General features: G+C 44.4%; 1 protein-coding gene across 1 annotated transcript in view; it reads right to left on the bottom strand.

Moving 5' to 3' along the window:
* The window catches only part of Ush2a (usherin), a 670,292-nt gene that overhangs the window by 399,264 nt on the left and 256,609 nt on the right, over positions 1-14,419 (bottom strand). Inside the window, exons 26-29 of the mRNA XM_032915475.1 lie at positions 10,848-11,121; positions 4,466-4,669; positions 4,259-4,339; positions 1,353-1,544 (exon numbers count right to left, since the gene is read on the bottom strand). Coding sequence (XP_032771366.1) covers positions 1,353-1,544; positions 4,259-4,339; positions 4,466-4,669; positions 10,848-11,121 — 751 coding nt within the window. The remainder of the gene's footprint in view (positions 1-1,352; positions 1,545-4,258; positions 4,340-4,465; positions 4,670-10,847; positions 11,122-14,419) is intronic.

Here is a 14,419-nt window from a genome sequence, read left to right as displayed (position 1 = left end):
CTTAGGTTGAGTTTCCATCAGGGAGTATTAGAGAGAAGAAGGAAGGTTTTTTTTTTATATGAAAGTTGGCTGTGGGCTGATGAACTGGCCCAGTGGGTAAAGTACTTGCCACCAAGCCTGATGACCTGAGCTCAGTCCCTGGGGCCCACATGGCAGAATGAGAGAATGAGCCTCTCAACGTGTTCATGATGTTGACATATGCACCATGTGTGCTCATACAAATGCATCCACAGCAAATAGGTGTGATAACAAATAAATACAATTCTGCAATGTGTACACATCCAGGTGACACATTAAAACTTCTAAAGATAGAAATGAAGGCTTGGGTTTATACAATAAATGTGCTGGAAAGAGAAAAGTGACCACGTCTACATGATGACTCCAGTGAATATTTTGCTGTGGAGGAGAGCTTTTCCTCTTGGGGAACAAAGGCTTCTACTTGGCTTTCTAGTTGAATCTGCTGCGGCATTTTCTAAAGCTGAAATTCTTATTCCTACACACATGGATTCTGGTGTGAGATGTGTCAGGGAGGTGTGGGTGTATTCCCTTCTAATCATTCTTCATGGCCAGCTGCACTGTGAAAAATTGATTCCCCGATTTGCCAGTCAAATGGCTGGGGCTATAACCCCCCTCCACCTTGAGATAATTAGGTTTAACCAGCAATTTTACAATAAATAATGGTTCTGTGAACTTGAGCTAGTCCCAAAGAGTACAGTTTTACATGGTAAAATATGCAAAGTGGTCATATACACATATGTGCATATATATATATATATATGTATGGCTTCCACTTGTATCTATAGATATGTACATGATCTTTAAAAAGATATCTATGCAATATTCAGAGGCTATGAATCCTGCAACCCAGTCCTTAGAAGGAGAGAAGATGAACCTCTGAATGCATGTATAGTCACTGGAATCTGTGCTTTGCAGAATTCCCCTTTTTATCCTAGGCAGATAGACACAGGTTTCCATCACATTGATTTCCTTATTTTGGTTGGTGGGGTGTGTGTGTGTCTGTGTCTGTGTGTGTGTGTGTGTGTGTGTGTGTGTGTGTGTGTGTGTGTGTGTGTGTGTGTGTGTGTATGTACATGCACGTTTCCTTCTTTTGGAATAGGGTACAGCTATGCAGCCTAGGATGGTCCCGTACTTACAACGAAACTGTGCTGGCCTTGCATTCACCATTCTTCTACCTTAGCTTCCCAACTCTGTGCTTACAGGTGTGTGCCATCACGGTCTACCTCATGCTGTTGTTTTCCACTGGGCCAAGCACACATATCCAATGTATTCAGGAGAGCCAAGCATGAAAACCAAACAAAGAATACTGCAGGACTCTAAGGAGTCTCCTTTACCTGTGCGGATGTCGGTGTTGTTAAACTCAGTGCTGGCTGAGGGCATGTGGGGCTGGGTGCTGTCTTCACTGTAGGCTTTCAGAATGTACTTCTCCAGGACACCCTTAACCATAGCGGGTTCATTCCAGGCCACCTCAACACTGTATCCATTTATGCTCTGGGCTCTTGAGGGAGTTGGCACACTGTGTGGAGCTGGGAATGAATAAAAGAGAGAGGGAGAGCGAGCGCCAGTCTGAGGGGATGGCTGTTCCTATTCTTCACTTTTAATGGCAGCCGTAAATCAGACTCGACCATTAGCATAAATACAATTTATTAGAGTTGTAACTTTTCAGCATTGATTTAATATGACTGCACATCTTGAGCCATTCAGTTTAAGCTATATTTCAAAACCATCAAAACTCTATCGACAGAACATCCTTTTTAGTTGAGACCAGGTTTCCCCCAAAACATTGACTGTATCCGACGTGTTTAAGCAACACTCATCAGGAAGGAGGTGCGTGGTCGGTAGGTAACAGGGTGAAGCAGTATAATGATGTGCCTCTTTAGAGCAAGGTAATTAGGCTGTTACTACACACACTGAGCTGACACTTTTATGCCTTTCAGGTAGCCCAAACCAGGAAAACCACACATGTGACTGTGTGTGGTACTGGAATGGCTAGTCTCACTTTCCAAATTCAATCTTTCTTAAAACGGTTTTCAAAAAGCAAAGCTCTAGCAGGTATGATATATAGGACACAGTTTTAATTTCATTTGGGAGGTTAAGGGAGTAGGTGCCCTGGATAGACTTCAAAATCAGTTTTAGAGACATTCCCTTCAGAGCATCTTAGAACAAAACAACGCTTATAGGAACTATAGAAGATCTCGCAAGCTGAGTCCCGATTTAAAAAAAATCCATAACCTTTAATTACTTATTAGATATTTACACAGCTCTGATCACTAACAACTTCATCACAGCTGACTGTGCTGGGGACACAAAGAAAGAGCCCATGGAACTGTGTGACAGCAAGATGGACGACAGAGTGGCTCTAACTGCTCCTGGGTTTCTGAGTTCTGTCGATGGACAATGGGAAACAGTCGGGTTCCCCACATCAAACGGCCTCCTCCTAGACTTTATTGTTCAGACCAATACAACAGGACGGCTTTAAGGAAAGCAAAGTGAACATTGAGGGTGAGAGCAGGTACAGAGAGCAGCTCTCTCTGTGCTTAAAACACTACAGGCATCTACAGAGAACAGCTACACAACCAAGTTGCCAGGAAAGAGGTAAGGAGAGAGAGAAGCTGATTTTATTCGTTGTGAATGTGGTACAAGGCAAACACAGTACTGTCTACCAGAGGGTCTTCTCATAAGGGACAGAGCAAAATGGACTCAAAAAATAATTAAATAGTGCAGTTATTCTCCAGCCCTCGGGAGCTGCCTGGTGTTGTGGTCAGATTGCAAATGTGAATTTCTGATACAGGACATGTGGTCAGATAATGGCTGTACCTTCAGAACTCCATAGTGAAGTCATGATAGGAAGTTAGCTAACCATGGATTTTCTAGACACTTACTAACCTGCCTAAAAGCAGACAATTGTAGCATATCTGCTAAGAACGTGGCGGATGGTAAAACAGAGGTAGAAACATGCCAGTTACCAATGGCTATTTTATTCTGAGTCTTCTACCCACTCTGAGGTTGAGGAGGGTCTAGAGAGAATGTTCTTCTCAATGTCTTGTCTATATGTAGGTAATTATTTTAGTTATCTTAGGAGATTCTCCCATCATCCTCTCTAGAAAACCCATAGGCAGCGACTCTTGAACCTCCATGAGAGGTGGGAAGGCCCCATTATGGGTGGTTCCATCCCTGGGCTGTGGTCCTGGGTTCTATAAGAGAGCAAGCTGAGCAAGTCAGAGGAAGCAAGCCAGTAAGTATCATCCCTCCATGGCCTCTGCATCAGCTCCTGTTTCCAAGTTCCTGCCCTCTGTGAGTTCCTGTCCTGACTTCCTTTGGTGATAAACGACGATGTGGAAAAGTAAGTTGAATAAACCCTTTCTTCCCCAACTTGCTTCTTGGTCATGATGTTTATGCAGGAGTAGAAACCCTGACTAATACAGTGATCTATCTCAATATTTTTACACCCTTTAAATGAAGGGCTAGTAACCAATAATTGAGGAATATGAAAGAATAGCATGGTGAAAAGCATCCTTTGGGACAATATTTTGTGGTTGGAGAAACTGTCCTCAGAGACAACAACCACCACTTATGTGCTAGACTTCCGACAGCCATTTCACTGGATTGGTGGAAAACTCCTGATTCATCAAACACTTTGTGATCCATAGCTCCCAGCCCTGCCACCCTAAGGATGATTGTGCTGACACAGTCACAAGTACAAAACACCCACCTGCTGCTCGGAAGTCTGAAGTCTGGTCTAACATGACTCACTGCTTTTCGTCTGATTGGAAAACAAACTTATTTGAACCTTTTTGCCTTTGAGAGTCACTCTCCAAGGCCATTGCTCACCACCATGACAGATGTCTCCTAGGATATGACAGATGTCCCTGATTCTAGAGTGCACTCTCTGTGACACTCAAGAACTTAACCATCCTGACTAATGGTACCCTCATGTCTGTCTTCTACCTCTTGTGATATTGACGATTAGTAGATGTTTCTCACTCTGAAATAACATGGTAGCCTCTTAATTCTGTAAGTATCTTAAGGTTCCCTTTCTCTGAGTCTAAAGAAGAAAGAAAAAGCCCTAGCAAGACACAGTTAACTCTTACAAACTCAAATGCAGAGGTCTGAATTTTTCCACAGCCATTTTCAAACCAACCTGGTGCTGTTTCAGGGCATAGATTTTTCTTCCATAGATTTTATGTGCACAGACATATTCATATGTCTACAGTTATGGTTGCAAATCAGCAGACTTTACCTGAGCCCAACGTATGTCCCCGACTCCAATCGCTGGATACCGAACCTCCTTTGTGTGAGGCTGTGACCCGATACAGGTATTCTTAAAGGGAAATAAGAAGTAGAAAGTTTAAAGCCAGCTTCCTACAGGCTTGCAGTGGGCTTTCAGCAAGGGAAAAGAAAGCAGATGGCAGACCTATAGCATTTAATTTAGAGACTGCCACGTTACCTGTAAAGGGCTGGAGACCGCTCTCGTAAACACTCTGCCGGCTTCCCCGATAAACCAGGATGGAGTCGTTTCCCCCACAGTTAACAGTACTGTCACTTGATAGGCATCCATCCTGATTGACTCTGACAGCACGGCTGGACACAGATGCCAAGTTAACGACAGCACCCCGTGTAAAAGCAACTTCCTTCACGCAACCACGGAACCCTAGCAAACAAAAAGGGATTCGTGTCACAGAAAGGGCTTGGGTCATTAATGACCAACTGTTTTTGTGCTCTGAAAGTTTCACCTCTTGGGGGAGGGCTTAGTCAGGGACAATGATTAAACTCTTGTTTGAGAAATCTATCGTTCTTGCTTTTCGTCTGGCTAAATGGTTGCGGAGACATACCTAGAGATGCCATTTTGAAAAGCTGCACATGCAAAATTACAATCCCACCTTGGCACATAAACAATTTCTTTTGCCTATATAGGCCTACGTTTTTTAAAAAAATTTTTTTAGCTATAAAGTAAAATTTAAACTTTCATACAAGATAGACAGGAGTCTCCATGAGCCTGGTCAATGTAGGATAATTGTTAGTAGGAGTAAGTGGTGAGGGGGTGAAAGAAATCATCCCTACATTTGTGTGATTTGGGGACAAGATAGAGCATGAAATGTTTATGTAGGACAGTAGAGAAGAAAACATTGCTCCCCCACCCCCCAACACTGGCATGAGCTGTCTAATCATCCCAATTCTCATTTATAGGTATGGAATGTGTCCCAGCAAAACCACCAGGAAAAGGCAAGAGTCCTGTGCCCCGCCATTTTCTCTGTACTCCGTCGTCTTGAATACACACCTTGAAGGGGCACTGGGTTCACACTCAAATTAGCAAAGACCATCAGTCAGTGTCAGCAGTGTTAACCCCATAAACTTCACGGAATGTGCATTTAACACGCCGAGCCTGAGACATCGCCTGGGGATGAGAGCCAGTGGATTTGTAGGTCTCACTGTTTGCCAGAGAACCAACATAGACCAAGAGAAATCAAGCCAAAGAAATCACTGTTTCCTGTTTCTTTGAACACGTGTCACCAGAGGTCACATCTGTGAAGTCTGGCCAGGAGATGCCCAGAAATATGCCCCATGTTAAGACAGAAGAGGACGGCAGTCACCATTCCCCCATATTCACCTTTCTGCACAAGACAATGTCGAGTTTGCAAAGTCTGGTCACACCATGAGGGTTCTTAAAGATTAAAATGGCCAAATTGTTCTCCTCAGTGTTTAGCTGATGTCTTATTATTTCTTCTGTCGTGTTAAGCCACAGTCTACTTCCTTTTAAAGGCCTTTGGCTATTATTTCAATTCCTTCAGGCCTGACTGATCAATACTGCGAGTCTATCTTCAATACATGGTAGGCATGAAAAGAGTTGGTTGAATTGAGTTGGAAGCAGTGAGGCTTGGTATAAGATATATTCGCTGGAAGTTTCAGAACCGAAGAATCCTGTTGTTAATGGCAGCCACTTTCTGGCGATCCGTATGAGGATCCTCTCACATCTCCGCACCCTATTTTCTATCCCCATAAAAAGAGGACAAAAGACAGGCAGCGTTCACAATGTGGCTGTGCTGCTCTAAGAAATTCCACATGCTTCTGGAACTTTGGGCTGTCAAGGCGGGGTCTGGAGATGGGGTGTTGAGGAACATACTCTGCTGTTCACACACGATGCCACTGAAGGGCCCACGTAAGATGCCAACAAAGCCACTCAGGGATGGCTCAGATCAATCGGGTGCTTGTTACGCGGTTGTGAGAAACTGATTTCTATCTTTGGAAACCGAATCAAAACGATGGGCAGTCATCAGAACTTGATGGTAAACCTATGGCTGAAGACTTTGATCATAGCACACGGTGCAATCAAGATGCCGCTGGCCAGGAAGCTTCCTCCCTGCTGGCTGAGCTTTCACAGTACCATAAGGTGAACTGCAGGCTGCTAGGGGATAAGAATCCCACACCAAAGCTATGGGAAAGATGTGCTGCTGGTTGCGGTAGTCGCGTGAATGTTAGGGTTAGCAACTGATTGTCTCATTATTGAATTTATACCTGATTTATTATTGGATTCATCGTGTTGGATTGGAGGCCAGCTTTAGAGAAGGAAAGCCATGCCTAGCACCATAAGTCTAAGAACCCATGGCTGGGAAGTTCGAAGGCCCCACAGGTGAATCTATGGCTACTGTTTTACTGAAACAATACCCGGTATCAAGCTGCCTGCTAACTGTACAGCCCTGTGCCTGTAGAGTAGTGTAGCTCAGAGCTCCTCAGAGAAACTTCTCTGTGCAAAGATTAATATAGAAACTCATAAGTGGTCAATGTCCAGAGAAAACTGGCTGTGAAGGCTCAGCCTCTGTATCCTACTCTTTACTCAAGGTTCAGAGGACACCACAGAAGACTGTGTGGAGGCATTACAAGAGCCAGAGTCAGGGACAACCACAGCAAAACAGTGTCTTCCGGACAGGACACAATCAATGTATGCATGAGTTCTAACAAATACGCTTGCCTGCAGAATGCCTGAGCAAGGTCAAGCTAGTGCACGTTCCAACATGGGGTAAGAAGGGGTTCCCATGTCTCCATCACTAGCTGAGCAGCTACTGAATATTCATGGCCCACAGAGGATGGAAAGTCAGTCCTCTTTAGCAGTACAGTGCCTGGCAAGTTGAGTGTTCTCCAGTAAAGACTTCAACCCATCCCTGTATATGGTGCACAAATTGGACTAGGCGAGTTATTAAGAAAACAATGACAAGACATTGAAAGGTAGAGAATGGATTCCATAGGTGATAGAAGACAAGAGTTAGGGTAAAAATGATCCACGCACATTGTTTACATCCATAAATGTCATAAAGATTGAATGTTATATCAAAGGTCTTTTAAAAATATGCCGGACATTTTCGCTAGTGCTTGTAACCCAAGGGTTTGGGAGGAGGAGACAACAGATCCCTGGGGTTTTCTAGCTAATCAATCTAGCCAACCAGAGAGACTTAGACAAGTGAAGAACCCTGATTTCACAATACATCAATAAATACATAAATATGTGGACAGTCTCCAAGGAACAACAAAGGTAGACTTCCGGCCTTCGTATGCAAAGGTGTACTCATTCGCATGCAGGCACAGTGCAAACCTGGATGTCTACGCACATACAGACACAATGCACATACAGACACAACGAAAACTGGCTAGAAGGTTCATGCTCATCATGTTTCACTACAATTTTCAAAAGTCAGGCATCTAATGGCATGGAGATTACTTTACTGCGTCCATATTTAAAGTCAGGAAAGGCACAGGTATGGTGACTGCCTTTCAATTTGCACAGAGAAGTATCCAGAGAGGCCAGAAGTGGGTTTCCAGGCACCAACTATAGGAGCAAAGACTCCTGGGGCACTAGCCTGCCGGCTAAGCCACGGAGCTCACCTACAGGGCCCTGCTGTGGTTTCCTTCAGGTGGAACAGACTTCTCCGATGGGGTGACTCCACTATTTCAACACCATGGCACCAAACCCTCCCTAAAACACTTCAGACTTGGATGAACAGGATAATAAAAAGCTGGGAAAAGAAGTGCTTTTGACAGGAGCGGAGACTCTTCATCCCCTGCCCTTGTACAAAGCAACAGAAGTTCTTGTTCTTTTCTTCCTTTCCCCAGCTCCCAAACGTCTCAATACCTAGATGGCCCAAGTGTCTGTGTGGAAGGATCAGAAAAGCAGCAGGGGGCTATGTGCTTTGAGGGGCAGGCAGGATGGGTTCTAGCTTGCCCCTTCCCTGTCTTCCAAGGGTTTAGGCAGAGCACACACGACGATATTGTGTGCCTTGGGCAGTTGCAGCTGCCGGGATGTGCTTGTTGTGATATTTCCAAGAAGACGAACTCCCACAGTTCTGTGAGGGGTTACAAGCTTAGCAGATTAAGTTGCCCAGAACTTTCAAAACAGCAAGGAAAATTAATTTTACATTTGATTTGGAGAACAGTTACATTAATGGCTAGGGGAGGAAAAATGTAGCATGGATGCAACTGCAAAACAGAGTCCGGAGAAGAGGAGGCTCTAATTAGGAAGCTAGGGGAAGGATGAGGTAAAAGATAAAACGGCTACTGAGAGGACCAGGAGCGATACAGGGGGCACACATGAATCGTTTCGGTTACACGTGGCTGCCGGTAGGCTATGCACCTCTTTGCTGGGTATTCTCTCAGGTGAGTCCGTAACCAGGTACAATAGGTCAGTATGTCTCAAAGTATCTGAGTCAGAGTCTTAAAACAAGAGGCGGGGGGGTCTCAAGCCTTTTATCAACATTTCACTTATCCCATTCCTGTGCACCTGGAAAGACGATGATGATGATGATGATGATGATGATGACGACGATGACGACGATGACGATGACGACGATAACAATGATGATGAAAAAAGCTAATTCTGGTTCCTTAGTATCTTCAAGCAAACCAGACTTCAAAAGTTTATCCATAGTTTGAAACCAGCGACACAGAGAAATCACAAATAAATACATAAATAAAAAAGTGCATTGGTACCGTAGCCTTACATCCAGTGAAGGTAAAACTGCTCCCCTTGGGTCTATGTTGATGCTTTACCTTTTTCCCCCTCAGTATCAGTTCAGCATTCTCTTTCCTTCATGTCTCCAAGGCCATCAGTGGGAACAGGGTCAGGTATGAGTCTGTAGTCTAAGCCTGGATAAGGAGATTGTTTTATCCAACACTACCCAGCCCGGTGTAAACAGGATGGAGTCTTCTCACTCGTAGAGAATTGCCAGACTCCTTCTAATACCGGAAAGCCTGAAAATCTAGGGACGATCTTGTGTGAATGTAATATTTTTAGCAGCTGCTACATCTTAAGTGCCTTGAAAATGTCATTACTGTCTCAGGTCCTGGTTATTCATTAACTCCTTACTGCTGCTACTCTGTTCAGAGCGTCCTTACAGCGCCCCATATATCCTCGATCCAAAGTCATTTAAATCTTTATGTACTTACCAAATAGGCAAAGACTGCTTCATGGAAATTTTAACCATTCATGGTGCATAGATTTAAAAACGAGCGGAGAACATTCTCTCTAGGAGAGCCCGTTTGGTCACACGTTGGAAGTTTCTGTGTTGTCCCCAAGTCACAGGGACAGGGCAATGGCAAACACCAACTAAAAGAATGCTTCACTGTCAGGAGGCCAAGCTGTGGCACCAGGTTATGCACTATGGACCCTCGCATCTGCTTTCTAACTGTGTGGTCTCCTGCAGAGGCTTTCTTGCCAGTTCTTCACCTTCCTCATCGTCAGGCGGGGTCAGGAACCGCCGTGGCTCACTCAGAGGCTCCTTGGGAAGAACTTCCTTGCTCTTCTCATGAGAAGAGCTCAGGGGAATTTCACCCAGATGCTCTTAGCCATCTTCCTTTTGTTTTTGAGTCCAGGGTCTCACTATAAAGCCCAGGAGGGCTCCAAAATTGTCATGCTCCTGTCCCAGCCTCTCCAGTGCCAACATGGCCAAGCGCCTTTAAAAAATTTTTTTTCTAGTTAAGTACAGCCATGCATGAGTTAAATTTTGGGTTCTATGTTTAACTGCTTTCCCTCTTCTGACGGTTACTGATAAAGCTGTCTAATTTTTCCACAGACATATTTGAAATTCTACTAAGCTCAGTGCTTCATGTGTTTTCACTGCACAAAGCTTCTACTGAAGATGGAGGTGACGAGCTCTGACATCAGCGTCTGAGATTAATGTCACTGTTTTCCTTGTTGTTCATTCACATCTACACAAACTTCTACCGTTTACCTTCACATATAGATAATGATCAATATTTTAACATCCCGAATTACCTGAGTTTTCAAGGAAATTATGCATGTAATACATACAGAATTGGTTTATCTGTGTGACACTTATTTGCTGAAGATATGTTGGAATAAACATGTTGAATTTAAGGAACGCGGTCAGACACTCTTACGAATAGCATGGAGAACTGTATGGGGCGGCTTGAGAGATTAAGGGCACTGTCTGCTCTTGCAAAGGACCTGGGCTCCATTTCTAGCAGTCACATGGTGTCTCTAACCTTCTGTTAGTCCAGTTCCAGTGGGTCTGATGCCCTCTTCTGGTCTCTGAGGGCACTGCATTGAATATGCACACTCGGGCAAGACACAAACATAAAATCAAACTAAAGAAATGAATCTTTAAAACTTACCAAAAGAACTATAAAAATACATTAAAAAATCTGTTTGAAGAAATATCCAATAAGTATTTTTCTTTTAGCTTAAAGGGCTGTCAGCAAAGGGAAGGTAGGTTAGTGGGACTTATTTTAGTGCACGTCTACGGCCATATTTGAAATAGTATAACCAATGCCTGGTGGTCCAGAGCCATGTCCAATGGTGTTTGCCTCTGATGAGAACTTACCTTGCTCCAGAGTCAAATGTCTGTAGGAGTCCTGTAGTTCCTGTGGGATCCCGCCCAGATAGACAGGTGAATTCAGCAGCGGAGGCTGGTCCCCGGCCCGGGAGGTGCTCTTCGTAAGTTCATTCACACCAACTGACACCATGGAGCCTTCCCTTTTGATAGTGACTCTATTCCACTTTCCATCACAGTGGGTCCGTCCCAGCCTGACATCCACTCGTGTAAAGATACAGCTGGAATTTAACTGGAAGCTCAGCAGCCCGCTCTTCAGTTCCATCTGCATTTCACATTCAAAAAACGCAAAGAGGCTCGTCAAGAAGCTGCAGGATGGCAGCTTCAACAAGAACAGGTCAGCTTCCTGAAGAAAGGCAAGACGCAATAAAGCGGCTCACTTTATCCTAAGCAGAGCTGAAGTAACGGGTAATGAAATATGCTGCAAGCTTACAATTGCTACGAAGAATGTTGTATTCAGTCAAACAGATTCATACCCAGTAATGATTATGCTACACGCTGTGTTATTATGGAGACACCAGCTACTTTTGTAACATAGTTAACAGATTAAATCCCACTCTAAACGGCTGGCAAAGTGGAGAACAGAACACTGTGAACTATGACTCCGTTTTGTGAGTTCTCAGAAATGAGAAAATACGACTGCATGTATCAATTTAATTTGGGAGAAAATTTGACAGGACAATAAGAGAATGAAATGTCAGGCTTGATGAAGCTTGTTTTAAATGGTTAGTGAACTCAATTTCAAATTTGTAAGATTTATTTTGATTCGATGTTTCAGTTTTATTCTGAGTCTCTAGCGTAATTGCCTCTGTGTGTATTCTTTCAGATTAATGCTCCATTTTCTAATGTCAGCATATTTTACCCAAAATCTTCATTGTAAGGGAGAAGCACTCATATTTTCCCTCAAAACATTACACGATAATTATTTTGCCAACCAGGTTTTTTTTTTTAATTTTTGTTTTAGGTATGAAATCAGCAACCATACTAGTTGAAAGTTTGAGAATAGCATGCTAAATGAAATAAATTCAATCTCGATGAGAAAAGAATATGCCTTCTATGTAGATGCCTTCGTGATACATCCCCAGCAAGCAGGCTTCATTCAAGAGGCACCAAGATCCTCGGCTCCCTACAATCTTCCTGATAGCAGAGGGGATGTTGGAGCACTCCTGTAGCCGAGAGTGAGGAGAGGCCACAGAAGCAGATGAGCCACTCGCTCCCTCTGAGGCAGGAAAGATTTAGAGGAGCTGGGGCAAAGGCTCCTCTAAAGGCTGAGGCTGAACCACTTGCCAAGCTCAGGGATCCCTCACCAGGTGGAATGTGGCCTTCTGTAATTCTGGGATCACAACGCTGGGAAGGCAAACAGAAGCTCCAGGGAACAAGCTGGATATATCAACTGGCTGGACTAACAGACTCTGGGGTCAGCAAGAGACCCTGTATCAACGAGCACAGTGGAAAGTATATCCAGAAAGGAATTAAAGGTCAAATTTGGGCTCCATATGCACACATACACATGTGTATTCACACAAGTGTACCCACGTACCTGCACACACACACACACACACACACACACACACACACACACACACACACACACACACACACACACACACTTGACTGCACCACACCCCTTATGTGGAAATTTCTGGTTTTGTTGAAAACTCAGTTGTGCCATGCGGTGTCTTTCTGGAAGCTGTATGATGAGAGGATGTTTTGCTGGAGCAGACATGTGGTGTTCTTCTAGAAGCTGTCTGGAGAAAGGGAATGTGGTGTTTGGTTGGAACGGACACTTGAGAGGGCATGTTATGTCTAGAAAGAATATGAATATAACGCCAAAGACAGTGAACGATGCTCTCATATTGGTTCGTCCTGCAACGCCTTGCTGGCCTTGATTGATCTTTGCTTGTTGTGACGTCATAGAGAGAAACATGCCAGAGAACTTCTTGTGGTGTTCCAGCTGCTTCTTGTTGCTTCTGTGGACTCCTGAAAATTTGGGGAGCTTTGTGGTTTCTTCTGGATCGAGCCGCTCCTATTGATGTTTGTTTGATGTTTTGGACTGGGCTGCTGATATCCTGACAGTAAAGATTGGAATTGCCCCAAAGAACTACTTCTAAACAGGCCCACAACAGCCTTTTCCTGTTAACCTTTCTTTGTCCCTACCTCTGGTATGTGGGACATTGAAGCATTTAAGAACCCTAATTACAGTGGGTTTTGGAAAACCTAAGCCCACACGCTGCCCCCACCCCACGCACACGCACACAGGCACACATATCACATAAGATTTACAGGAATTTGAGATACATGGATGGGTCCTTCAAGCAGGGTGGTAGACACAAGCAGTCAGAGGACATTGGATTTAAAGAAAGCTTACAAGTTAGGTAGGACACAGGAGGCACGGGTGTGGGAGACTGAGAGAGCCTTGCTCTGTGTGCAGAGGTAGACCTTAGGTATTGTGGGGTGAGATGGAAAAAGTTCATCTCTTATCTGACACCAAAAACTGTTTCATATTGACTTGCATTTTATATCAGAAGTTCGTTTCCCTGGACACAGGAAGCACCCATCCGAAACTGGGATGCTGGATGCTTCGTCAGTGATACATCATCAAAAGGCATTTCAATAGGCGGATTATAGTGATGATCAGGGAGTCTCTAAGAAGGGTTTCGTAAAGTAACTCATGTGGGCAGGGTGACCAGAACTGACTGTGCTAGGTACCTGCAAGGCGCCCATGCTGGTAAATGTCACGTGCTGAGATGTTGGCTCAGGAAGCAGGGCTGTCCCGCCCCATTTCTGACTTAAACGTGTTTGTCTCAAAGTGTTATCAGTGTCCCCTTGTCTGGGGACAGGGTAGCATGCCCCACTATGTGACAAGGAGGAAAAAAAATAAAAGAGCAAAGGAAGTCAGGAGTAAAATCAGACAGCAGAAGGTGAATTATTCCCAGCATTGGTTAGTATTGCATATCCCATAGTAGGAAGAGGCCAACGGTGGGGGTAAGGAGCCTGAAGCTGAGTGTGGGAAGCTCGCCCACGCAGAGCAGGTTTAACTGGGAACTCCCGCAGACTGCCTCAGTTTCCCTTCTTGGTGTCTCCTGGCTATCCTCAGCACCAGCTTGGGAATAAGGTGAGTTCACCTTTCTATGTTCTTTGTCCTTTCACTTGGAAATCATGCCCCAGGAGACAGACAACCTGCTCTGTGCAGGCCTCAAGGAACCTAGCTGATGGACTTTATGGAGCTTCCTTCCCTAGGTGATTTCTGCTAGGGGGTTTGAGAACATGATTTGATGGTGCCGTGATATCTGTCTGTCTCTCTATCTCTGTCTTTCTGCTACTTGCAAAACATTCTTTTACTTTTACTCGCTGTGTACTTAATAAACTCCCTCATTTATCCAAGCGCATATCTGTGGTAGACCATCCTGCAGACTGTACAGAAGAGTGTGTAAAAATCAAGGCTATGTGACTGCCAGATTGATTGTATTGAGTCACCTGGGAGGTCAGAAGTCACCCCTGTTGGTGTAGGTGAAGGCATATCCAGGGCCCATCAGTGTTCAGATGTCTTCCATGGGTTAACC

The sequence above is a fragment of the Rattus rattus genome, chromosome 10, assembly GCF_011064425.1.
Source record: "Rattus rattus isolate New Zealand chromosome 10, Rrattus_CSIRO_v1, whole genome shotgun sequence".
Classification (NCBI taxonomy): domain Eukaryota; kingdom Metazoa; phylum Chordata; class Mammalia; order Rodentia; family Muridae; genus Rattus; species Rattus rattus.
The sequence above is the reverse complement of the archived record's forward strand: the minus strand, read 5'-3'. Positions and strand labels throughout refer to the sequence as shown.